Here is a 12,294-nt window from a genome sequence, read left to right as displayed (position 1 = left end):
GTAATGTGCGTTGATTCCCTCAGCTGCTGAAATATATGATATTCGGGTTAATTTAGATGACATTTCATGCACTAGACAAAACTGGGCACAAATCTTTGTCAACCTTGACAATTGCTTGGCAACAACACATCAATCACTTGCCACTCGCAAAATTCATCAATCAAGCAATCTCTGTGTGTGCATCTGTGTGTGTGTAACAGGTTAAAGAAACTTGTGCTGAAATGCGTGTCGCCCTCTGAAACTAGTCTGAGAACTGTGGCAGACATGTCAACTAAATTGAAAATCCCCATTGAAATGCAAGGCGATGCCTCGCATAGCTGATGGGAAAAAGAGTTTGCTGGCTGGATTGGAGTGGGGATTGTTCCGTTACCTGACTGACTGACTCCATAGGCAGATTGTCTCTCCGTCTCCGTCTACTCCCATTGAACTGTGAGTTCGTGCGCCTAAATGTATGCTATTGTCAGAGCACATTCACTTAGTGCAATGGACAAGACCAACGAAAAACGAGGCGTATGACAGCCAAATGACACACACACACTCACAACACACACACTGTTTGGTTATGCAAATAGTCCGTTGCTGCTGCTGTCTGTGGCGTGTGTGGCACATTCATGTAACCCTTTTCAATAAGCATGTGAGTGGATTTGTGCATTCGCCTGCGAGGCCGGAGGCGGAGTCTCGTGTCTGCATTTCAGTCACCACAACGAGACGAGTAATTGAACCGCCTTCACATCGATGTTTGTACATGTGTGTGTGCATGATTTTAAAGTCAACATTGAACAATTTTGACATACGAACTGCCAGTTTTGGTTTGCCGCTTGTCTGCCACTCGCTTTTCGACTTTCCTCCCACTCTTGTCTCTGTGTCCAATTGCCGTCTAGCGCTTGTGATAATGGCCATGTTGTGTACAATACGATATGATAGCCAGCCATTTGCAGTCGACTATTGAGATCTCTTTAATGCCCTTTGGCAGTTGGCAGGAGTTGGCATGAATGTGTTCGGCATGCAATAATAATTGCTGACTTTAAAGCCCATCAAATTTCAAGCGAACCTATTTCCATGAATGGCAAAAAACACCCAAAAAGATTCTAGTGAAAAAGAACATGACGCGCCCTTGGCATATGAAAGACTTCTTGTACCATTTTAATTACATTGTTTTCTGCACCTTAACGTGTGAAAATGCTATTAAAGGCAGTAGAGCAAACAAAGCGAGCGACTAACAATGAAAAAAACTGTCCCAACACTTTGGCGACTCTCGAATACTCTCAAAGTATTACAGCTTAATTTGTCGCTATTAACAAGGCTTACACATATATTTGTGTGCCACAATTAAACGTTGGCAAACAGGTGACGCATTCCACCAGCTGTGGCAAGGGATTGCAGATTAGAATAGAGTTGGAGCTTGGGATTATTTGTTGGGTGTGTTTGTTGTGTTGTGGTTTTCTCGACAACTGACCGCGCTGCCCAATGATGAAAACCAAACGATAATTTCCGTTATTTCTGCTGCTGTTGTTGCTGTTTGCCCGAAACTGTTCAGTTTGTGGCAACAAACTGGGTCTTAACATGCAAATTTCCATTTAGTGGAAAAGCTTTTTGACGGCACGAAACGCGATCCAAATGCGATATGGGCGGGCAACAGTTGCTGCCACTGACTGGACTTTCAAATCGTCACTGAATAATCAATTTAACATTTAATATTCCAACTAGTCGTAATACTTAAAACTAAAGTACACATTAGCTTTACTCCAGGCACATTTAAAGTCACGCTAAGAGATGGCATCCAACTTTAATGTGACATTCTGATAGCTCCAGGCAACAGCCCAACGTGTCGTGTGTCCTTGGTGAAACTCCGTGGTGCTCACATTGCTAATCTGATGCTCTTTTAGCAAGTCCAAAATCTTGGGCACATTCGCCTTGACGCCCAACATGCTAGTGAAAATGCTACAAAATATTGGAGCCGTCAAGCTGAGTTTTTAATGGAATATTATCGCACTTACAGCACGCGACTCTTATAGAGTTCGCTCTCCTCGATAATGCGCTGCACGAACTGCACTTCACCACCGGCACAGCTCAACTCCTCGGCATGACCGGTGCGCACATTGTTGGGCGCTGGACGACGCTCTGGATTGCGGGTATTGCCACCAAAGGGATTCTCTGCGTTGGAGTCGAAAAACGGTGGATTACAGAGGCAAAAGTGAAAGTCTCGGTTTGCTGTTTCGGCAGCGGATTCAAAATAACCCTTGAATATGCTTTGTTTGTCGGGCTGTGCATAGACTTCCACAAGTGCGTCCAGCTTATTGCGCTTAACATTGTCGCGGGCATATTCAATGTTCGATTGCTTCGATTCGAGTGCCAACATGTTCCATTGATTCTTCTTGGCTGCCAGCAGCGAGTAAATGCACGAGGACCCACAACCTAGAATACAACTATTATTAATCCATCTATTAAACTTCCACCAATTACTTGCCTATGTCAATACCGTGCACTGTGTCCAGCCGAAGAGGCGCCAACAAATCCTCAAGCCACAAAATGTAGTTCAGCCGCAAGGCTAAAGTTGGCACCAAGCTGCCTGGTGCGAAATCCACGTGCAGCTCGAAATATTCCAGCAGCAACATTTTGGTCAACTCTCTCAATGTGCGTTCATTGCGAAAGTTAAGCGACACTTTGCCATTGAGTTCCTGCAAACACACAGAATAAATATCAACATTTAGATTCCAAATTGTTTGTTTTGATGTGCTCAACTCACCAGCTCACACACTTGACGAAAGCTTTTGTGCTTGATGGCCAACTTGGTATAATCCGGAGCAGTGCGGAGCACATTCCGAGGATGCATAGCGAACTTTTTATTATTGTTCTTCACCATTTTATTGAGTAAATAAACAAATACTACAACCGAAACGTTTCGAATTGAATTTATCGCAACAAGTGCTAGAGATGGCTCAACATCAATGAACTTATCGATATTTTTAGTATATTTTAAAATCGAGTTTGCTTACAAATATCGATGTTTTTGAATAATAACAAATGTATTATTTTTTATTATTGTATAAAGAATTCACAGGTTTTCTTTAAATATCATATTCATAATTATTCTTAGGCAAATAAATGCCAAAATACCAGCTAAAATACCTTTTTTGCAGTGGTTGGTGCTGGTATATTTCCAAAAGCAAATAGACAAAAGGCGCCATATTCAAAATATATACCGAAAAGTATTTATTATACGTTTTACGGCTCACTAAGCTGCGTATATTATTAAAATCAATCAATGTTTTTTGAAATCAGCAACATTGATTTTTACGAGAATAGAATTACATATATTATTATTATATATATATTATATTATATATTATTTTTACGGTACATATATTATTTGTTGGATATTTTGAAATTGTCCACAAACCTTTTATTCGCCGTTTGTATCTTTTGTACATATCGAAACTCTGGACCAGAAAATTTATGAAGACAAAATGTAAAGCTTCTCTACATTTTGGTATTCCCTAGTAATTGAAACACAATGATTGATTTTACTAAAATAAGCTCAACACTTTTAATTAAATCTATAATTTGTAGTAACTATTTAAATTCGTGTAGATTGCAATAACAAATACTAATAAAAATTCAACGCAGACGTGAGAACTACAAAATCGGATAGCTGCACTCGCTGGCGATGCCGCAGAAGCTGCCAGCATTGCGAGGCAGACGCATGAATCCAGACTCACCCCAGTTTTGGGAGTATGAGTTCTTGATGATCCAGTAGTCACGTCCATTTTCACTGCCATAGCCAACGACAACGACGGAGTGGTTGACTTCATCCCTGTTGCACTCTTCGTCCTCGTAGATACCGCCCTCGTACTGCTCGAAGGAAATAGGACCTGCGTTCATAGAGCAAGCTAGAGGTCCGAGTGTGGCAATCACTTGCTTCATCTTCTGCTCATCGCCAGGATCAATGCGAGCGTAGTCGCGAATCTTAACGATGCTCTCTCGAGGATAAACCCCAGCAGTTTCATTTTGCCTGCACTGCATTTCGAACTGCTGATAGGGATACTTGTTGGCCAGCGTAATTCCGTGATCCCGTATATACTCGAAACCGTACTCCTGGAAGCCACCGTCGCAACCCATGTTGCCGTAGTCATCGGCACAGTCCATCAGGTTCTGCTGGGACAGCGGCACCAGGACTCCGGTGCGTCGGAATAAATGTCCCTCGAGAGCTCCCGTCGTGGAGAAGGACCAGCAGGAACCACAGGAACCCTGGAAGCCAGCTGCGGTCACGCCTCCCTTCTCGCGCCAATCAAAGGACGCAGGCAGATTGTCACTCAATGTGCTTGTGGTTGCTGGCAAGAAATTAATATGACGTGCAGTCAGATCTCTGGGGGAATAAAAAGAGAATTTTATTCCAACATTTCCGACTCAATTCTAATTTCAATATACTTACTCTCCCTGCGTTGAGATCTTGGAACCAAGCAGAGTGAAAACCTCCTTGCGTGTCATGTCAGCGAATATATTGATATTCAGTTTATAGCTGCCTCCGACTTTATTGTTGGTCAGATCCACCAAAGACTTCTTGGCCACAAAGATGCTCTCACGAAACTCGCGCTCCCGTTCGTCTGGATAGACTTTGCCCGTCTTGAGCAGAAAGTCATCAAAGTCTCTCACATCGCAGAGCTTGGGGAATGATTGCAGCGCTTGTGGTGACACAGCACTTAGGCAGCCCAACAGCAAAAGCAACAACAACTGCAACTGCAACGTCTGCCTCATCTATAAGTAAAGATGATGCCACAGTTGAAATTGTGAAATTGAAGACAGCAGGTGACAAAGTTGCAAAGACATTTTTACAACGCATTTAATGATGAGATTTCAACGCTGCAATCGATATTCTTAATTATAGGATTTGTATAGTCTTAAAACTCTGTCGAATAATATTCTATGATTTTACTTTCATTCATAAAGAAAATGTTTACTTCACTTGCTTTAAATTTTACAACTCATGTATTAAATGATAAATACACAATCTTCAAAACAAAATGCTTAACTCTTAAGCATTCTCAGAACTTGAAATTTGATTATGTCAGATAAGATTTGAAGCTTGTAATTTAATCTACAGAGATTATGCATCTCTCCTCTATTCACTTTTCATTATCGTTTAGGGTATTCATCATTCCGCATTTCAAAGCAAGTTGCCAGCAGTAACTTTTGGAGATTGCATACGATTGAATGGCTTTTTAATGAGTGTGATTATTTTTTTATTTTTATTTTCCAATGAATTTTGATTTATATTTACATATGCACGAAATTAACATAGAGGTTGGCGTTTGATTGCTGCGTCTATCTGTTTGTGGTTTGTGAAATTTTGTGTAACCACATAATAAATCCAAACACAAACCAATTTCTCTTTCAATACGCTCCAAAAATCATCAGCTTTATAGATTTGCACACAATCTACACATATGTGGGGTTCACCGGAATGTCTCTGTATGCGAGTTGTATGCGGGTGAAAGGTGGTCCGACTTCCAGCTGTGAGCAGATGATTGGAAAGAGGAGATCGTCGCATCTTTAAAAGTGCTGACTTGCTCGAAAGGTTCGTCGTAATTATGATCATTATTATTGTAACTTGTTCACCAAACAAATGTGAATATTTACATAACCGAACACATTGCGTATTGTAGTTAGATGTCGCACTTTGACTATTGTATTGTATCTCGAGTGAGTTTTCCTTTCTTAACACAAACATTGCATTTCCAAATTTTCCTCTCGTTTAAAGAAAGTGATTTTCGAGTCGCATCGCATGAAGAGAACTAATTAACACTCTGTCACTTTATTTGATGATACAAATAAGGTGGGTTTGGTTTTGATTTATGTAATTTAAAGAAATTTGAACTAAATAGAGAGTTTACTCAATATGTTGTAAGAACTTCCAAGTTTTCTTGTCGTTTGACTGATTTTAAAATTGCAATGCATGAAGAGAACTAATTAACTATAACTTTATTTTATGATACAAATAAGGATGGATTAATTTTAATTTATGCAAAGATATTTTAACTAAGTAAAGAGCTAACTCCCATATACAGTAAAAAGTTTCTCCCAAGATGGAAGGGTAAAATGTTTTTCTTTCGTTTATCTAAGTTTTCAGTTGCGATCCAAAAAGAAAACTAACTAACGCTCTGTCACTGAAATTGATGATGTACATAATTGATGATAAAAATAAAAAAGTTTTCATTAAGTAAAAAGTAAATTCTCATGTCAATTTACAAGTTTTTCACAATTATTTGGAAATAGATAGATTATATATTCCATTTGTGAAGGTAGATTTCCAAATTTTTTAAAGAATAAACTCATTTCAAGAACATTATTTGAATCGCACTGCACGAAGAAAACTAATTAGCACTCTCTTACTAAAAAGTATGGCTTGGTTTGTTTCTCTATGTAAATTAAAGATATTTAAGGATACAGATTTCTTATGTCTTTGTCTTGTCCTTAAATTCCAAGTTTATCATAAACATAAAACACTGTAATAATTAAACTAATATCACACAATGCCGCAATATTGTATAAAATACTCTTTTTCTTTAAACTCTTTCACTGCACTTGATAAAATGAATAAGGTGGTTTTTCTTTTATATAAATTAATCAAATTTTCACTAAGCAAAAAGTTAATTCCCACGTCATTTAACAAGCTTCTTATAAGTTGCAAGGATATAGTTACTTGTTTCAACATTGTTTTTAAATCACAAGTTAGTAATGAATTGGTAGGTGCTGATGTTATTTGTGTTATTATTTATTTTTAACTTATATATTCTTTTATAATATTATTTTATTTTTATGTATGTAGTTATATAACAGAGTAGAAAGTTAATTCCCAGATTGTTTAACAAGTAACATACTATTTTTTTGAATTATTATTTTATTTTAATATATTTATTTCACAGAGTAGAAAGTTAATTCCCACATTGTTTAACAAGTTTTGTACAAGTTACAAGGATACAAATTTCTCATTTCTGCCTTTCATCACTGTCAATAAATCACAAGTTAGTAATTAATTTGAAAACGGCAATTTCGTTGTCGTAATCTTCACGAAGATTGTCCATTTATTTACATATGTTTTCGATACAACTTCACTGTTGCATAGTTAGTTAATTGACGTTTACACACTGCACACGCGTGTTAACTTTGAATTTATTAATCACCTTTTATGCGTTGTTTGTTTCTCTTTCTGTTTCTCTATTTCTGTTTCGGTCTTCGTTCCGTGCGAAGATTTTGAAAGATGCCGTTGTCTCGGTCTCGGAGGCTGCGATCGCTTTAAGACGCGCTTGCGACGGACGCTTCAGTTTTATAGGCCATTGCCTAAGCGCTCCCCAACAAGCGAAAGAAAACAACAAAAAAAACTTGCTCAGCTTCGCAAAAGGTTTTCCTTATACTATGTTACACTCGTGTTTTATGCTGTTCGCATTAAATGCAAATTAATCATGCATTTTTTATTCAAAACTTTTTACATATTTGGTGCTGTCGAAATTTGAAGTGCACATTAGCTGCAACATTTGCTTTGGGCGAAGCGACCCGCGAATAAATCGCAGGCGAATCGCAAGCGAATCGCAGGCGAATCGCAACCGAATCGCAGGCGAATCGCAACCGAATCGCAGGCGAATCGCAGGCGAATCGCAACCGAATCGCAGGCGAATCGCGACCGAATCGCAACCGAATCGCAACCGAATCGCAACCGAATCGCAACCGAATCGCAGGCGAATCGCAGGCGAATCGCAACCGAATCGCAGGCGAATCGCAACCGAATCGCAGGCGAATCGCAACCGAATCGCAGGCGAATCGCAACCGAATCGCAGGCGAATCGCAAGCGAATCGCAGGCGAATCGCAACCGAATCGCAACCGAATCGCAACCGAATCGCAACCGAATCGCAGGCGAATCGCAGGCGAATCGCAACCGAATCGCAGGCGAATCGCAACCGAATCGCAGGCGAATCGCAACCGAATCGCAGGCGAATCGCAACCGAATCGCAGGCGAATCGCAAGCGAATCGCAGGCGAATCGCAACCGAATCGCAGGCGAATCGCAACCGAATCGCAACCGAATCGCAACCGAATCGCAGGCGAATCGCAGGCGAATCGCAACCGAATCGCAGGCGAATCGCAGGCGAATCGCGAGCGAATCGCGAGCGAATCGCAACCGAATCGCAACCGAATCGCAGGCGAATCGCAAGCGAATCGCAGGCGAATCGCGAGCGAATCGCAGGCGAATCGCAACCGAATCGCAACCGAATCGCAAGCGAATCGCAGGCGAATCGCAGGCGAATCGCAACCGAATCGCAACCGAATCGCAGGCGAATCGCAAGCGAATCGCAGGCGAATCGCGAGCGAATCGCAGGCGAATCGCAACCGAATCGCAACCGAATCGCAAGCGAATCGCAACCGAATCGCAACCGAATCGCAGGCGAATCGCAACCGAATCGCAACCGAATCGCAGGCGAATCGCAACCGAATCGCAACCGAATCGCAGGCGAATCGCAAGCGAATCGCAACCGAATCGCAGGCGAATCGCGAGCGAATCGCAACCGAATCGCAGGCGAATCGCAGGCGAATCGCAAGCGAATCGCAACCGAATCGCAACCGAATCGCAACCGAATCGCAAGCGAATCGCAACCGAATCGCAACCGAATCGCAACCGAATCGCAAGCGAATCGCAACCGAATCGCAAGCGAATCGCAACCGAATCGCAGGCGAATCGCAGGCGAATCGCAGGCGAATCGCAGGCGAATCGCAAGCGAATCGCAACCGAATCGCAGGCGAATCGCAACCGAATCGCAACCGAATCGCAGACGAATCGCGAGCGAATCGCAACCGAATCGCGAGCGAATCGCAACCGAATCGCAGGCGAATCGCAGGCGAATCGCGAGCGAATCGCAGGCGAATCGCAACCGAATCGCAGACGAATCGCGAGCGAATCGCAACCGAATCGCGAGCGAATCGCAACCGAATCGCAACCGAATCGCAGGCGAATCGCAAGCGAATCGCAACCGAATCGCAGGCGAATCGCGAGCGAATCGCAACCGAATCGCAGGCGAATCGCAGGCGAATCGCGAGCGAATCGCAACCGAATCGCAACCGAATCGCAGGCGAATCGCAACCGAATCGCAGGCGAATCGCGAGCGAATCGCAACCGAATCGCAACCGAATCGCAGGCGAATCGCAACCGAATCGCAGGCGAATCGCAGACGAATCGCGAGCGAATCGCAACCGAATCGCGAGCGAATCGCAACCGAATCGCAGGCGAATCGCAGGCGAATCGCGAGCGAATCGCAGGCGAATCGCAACCGAATCGCAGACGAATCGCGAGCGAATCGCAACCGAATCGCGAGCGAATCGCAACCGAATCGCAAGCGAATCGCAACCGAATCGCAGGCGAATCGCAGGCGAATCGCAGGCGAATCGCAGGCGAATCGCAAGCGAATCGCAGGCGAATCGCGAGCGAATCGCAACCGAATCGCAACCGAATCGCAACCGAATCGCAACCGAATCGCAGGCGAATCGCAGGCGAATCGCAGGCGAATCGCAGGCGAATCGCAAGCGAATCGCAACCGAATCGCAGGCGAATCGCGAGCGAATCGCAGGCGAATCGCAACCGAATCGCAGGCGAATCGCAACCGAATCGCAAGCGAATCGCAGGCGAATCGCAACCGAATCGCAAGCGAATCGCAACCGAATCGCAGGCGAATCGCAGGCGAATCGCAGGCGAATCGCAGGCGAATCGCAAGCGAATCGCAGGCGAATCGCGAGCGAATCGCAACCGAATCGCAACCGAATCGCAACCGAATCGCAACCGAATCGCAGGCGAATCGCAGGCGAATCGCAGGCGAATCGCAACCGAATCGCAACCGAATCGCAGGCGAATCGCAAGCGAATCGCAACCGAATCGCAGGCGAATCGCGAGCGAATCGCAGGCGAATCGCAACCGAATCGCAGGCGAATCGCAACCGAATCGCAAGCGAATCGCAGGCGAATCGCAGGCGAATCGCAGGCGAATCGCAGGCGAATCGCAGGCGAATCGCAAGCGAATCGCAAGCGAATCGCAAGCGAATCGCAAGCGAATCGCAACCGAATCGCAACCGAATCGCAACCGAATCGCAGGCGAATCGCAGGCGAATCGCAGGCGAATCGCAACCGAATCGCAGGCGAATCGCAACCGAATCTCAGGCGAATCGCAACCGAATCTCAGGCGAATCGCAACCGAATCGCAGGCGAATCGCAACCGAATCGCAGGCGAATCGCAACCGAATCGCAGCCGAATCGCAACCGAATCGCAACCGAATCGCAAGCGAATCGCAACCGAATCGCAGGCGAATCGCAAGCGAATCGCAGGCGAATCGCGAGCGAATCGCAGGCGAATCGCGAGCGAATCGCAACCGAATCGCAACCGAATCGCAACCGAATCGCAACCGAATCGCAGACGAATCGCGAGCGAATCGCAACCGAATCGCGAGCGAATCGCAACCGAATCGCAGGCGAATCGCGAGCGAATCGCAACCGAATCGCAGGCGAATCGCAACTGAATCGCAGGCGAATCGCAACCGAATCGCAACCGAATCGCAGGCGAATCGCAAGCGAATCGCAACTGAATCGCAGGCGAATCGCAACCGAATCGCAACCGAATCGCAGGCGAATCGCAAGCGAATCGCAGACGAATCGCGAGCGAATCGCAACCGAATCGCGAGCGAATCGCAACCGAATCGCAGGCGAATCGCAGGCGAATCGCGAGCGAATCGCAACTGAATCGCAGGCGAATCGCAACCGAATCGCAACCGAATCGCAGGCGAATCGCAAGCGAATCGCAGGCGAATCGCAAGCGAATCGCAACTGAATCGCAGGCGAATCGCAACCGAATCGCAACCGAATCGCAGGCGAATCGCAAGCGAATCGCAGACGAATCGCGAGCGAATCGCAACCGAATCGCGAGCGAATCGCAACCGAATCGCAGGCGAATCGCGAGCGAATCGCAACCGAATCGCAGGCGAATCGCAACTGAATCGCAGGCGAATCGCAACCGAATCGCAGGCGAATCGCAACCGAATCGCAGGCGAATCGCGAGCGAATCGCAGGCGAATCGCGAGCGAATCGCAGGCGAATCGCAACCGAATCGCAACCGAATCGCAGGCGAATCGCAAGCGAATCGCAGGCGAATCGCAAGCGAATCGCAGGCGAATCGCAAGCGAATCGCAACCGAATCGCAGGCGAATCGCGAGCGAATCGCAACCGAATCGCAGGCGAATCGCAACCGAATCGCAAGCGAATCGCAACCGAATCGCAGGCGAATCGCAACCGAATCGCAGACGAATCGCGAGCGAATCGCAACCGAATCGCGAGCGAATCGCAACCGAATCGCAGGCGAATCGCAGGCGAATCGCGAGCGAATCGCAACCGAATCGCAAGCGAATCGCAACCGAATCGCAGGCGAATCGCAACTGAATCGCAACCGAATCGCAAGCGAATCGCAGGCGAATCGCGGGCAAATCGGTTGCGGTTGTGATTCGGTTGCGAATATTTATATATATATTATATATATATATATATATATATATATAGAGTTGTCATAAAACTTAATAAAGAAAGAGTATTTCAAAAGTGTCTTGAGTTGGTTCCAATAAAACTAAACTTTAAGCAAAGTTGTACCAAAAAAATATGCTAATTAATTCATTCATAATATCTTGATTATAGTTAACATAAATATTTATGCAATGGATTTTTTGGATGATTTATAAACCATTTTCAAGTCGTTATTGTAACGTTAAATATGTTTAAAAACGTGATTTTAATAGGAACTGTTGTCATTGCTAATTTTTAGTAGGCACATTAAAAAGATACGCATTTTTTTTGCCTTATTTAATTATTGAAATATTTTTGTATTATAATATACAAACTGGATTTGTCTTCCACATTTAATGATCACACCAAAAGATAGCCAAACTGAGGCCACACAACTATTTATTGCCGAAAACTGTTATTTGTTGGTACCAGAAATGTTATGTTTATTTTGTTTTATTCACACTTGAAAATCGTTCATCATATAGATTATATATAATGATTCATAATGAATACATGAATACATTTGTATCTATATAGAAATATACATAATCAAAAATTAATGTATGAAAAGGAATGTGTCACACTGACCACACAATATATGACTTTGCATAAATCCTAGATCTAATATCAATAGAGACGAGTGTGCTCGACTGTGATATACCCGCTACCCATTTTAAACAAAAGCAAAACATTGCAGTATTACATTTAAAA

At 44.1% G+C, this 12,294-nt stretch overlaps 3 protein-coding genes across 3 annotated transcripts in view; 1 reads left to right on the top strand and 2 right to left on the bottom strand.

The window, feature by feature from the left end:
* The window catches only part of LOC133842192 (uncharacterized), a 30,504-nt gene that overhangs the window by 14,771 nt on the left and 3,439 nt on the right, over nt 1-12,294 (top strand). The gene's annotated exons all lie outside the window — the stretch shown is intronic.
* LOC133844179 (U6 small nuclear RNA (adenine-(43)-N(6))-methyltransferase) lies at nt 1,669-2,945 on the bottom strand. Its single transcript, XM_062278057.1, has 4 exons — nt 2,747-2,945; nt 2,468-2,678; nt 1,998-2,415; nt 1,669-1,941 (listed from the first exon to the last, which is right to left on the bottom strand). Exons 1-4 carry the CDS (start codon nt 2,861-2,863, stop codon nt 1,767-1,769), a joined length of 921 nt encoding a protein of 306 aa, XP_062134041.1. The 5' UTR covers nt 2,864-2,945; the 3' UTR covers nt 1,669-1,766.
* On the bottom strand, nt 3,525-7,412 carry LOC133844687 (procathepsin L). Its single transcript, XM_062278775.1, has 3 exons — nt 7,182-7,412; nt 4,433-4,755; nt 3,525-4,366 (listed from the first exon to the last, which is right to left on the bottom strand). Exons 2-3 carry the CDS (start codon nt 4,753-4,755, stop codon nt 3,637-3,639), a joined length of 1,053 nt encoding a protein of 350 aa, XP_062134759.1. The 5' UTR covers nt 7,182-7,412; the 3' UTR covers nt 3,525-3,636.

The sequence above is a fragment of the Drosophila sulfurigaster genome, chromosome 3, assembly GCF_023558435.1.
Source record: "Drosophila sulfurigaster albostrigata strain 15112-1811.04 chromosome 3, ASM2355843v2, whole genome shotgun sequence".
In the NCBI taxonomy this organism is placed as follows: Eukaryota; Metazoa; Arthropoda; class Insecta; order Diptera; family Drosophilidae; genus Drosophila; species Drosophila sulfurigaster.
The sequence above is the reverse complement of the archived record's forward strand: the minus strand, read 5'-3'. Positions and strand labels throughout refer to the sequence as shown.

Excerpts from the sequence above, each read along its gene's own strand:
- LOC133844687 (XM_062278775.1), bottom strand. The coding sequence starts at position 4,755 with ATGAGGCAGACGTTGCAGTTGCAGTTGTTGTTGCTTTTGCTGTTGGGC. Across the intron at positions 4,367-4,432 it reads AAGATCTCAACGCAGGGAGA|AGATCTGACTGCACGTCATA; the intron begins GTAAGTATATTG and ends TTATTCCCCCAG.
- LOC133844179 (XM_062278057.1), bottom strand. The coding sequence starts at position 2,863 with ATGGTGAAGAACAATAATAAAAAGTTCGCTATGCATCCTCGGAATGTG. Across the intron at positions 2,416-2,467 it reads AGTGCACGGTATTGACATAG|GTTGTGGGTCCTCGTGCATT; the intron begins GCAAGTAATTGG and ends GTTGTATTCTAG. Across the intron at positions 1,942-1,997 it reads CTCTATAAGAGTCGCGTGCT|CATTTTCACTAGCATGTTGG; the intron begins GTAAGTGCGATA and ends AATATTTTGTAG.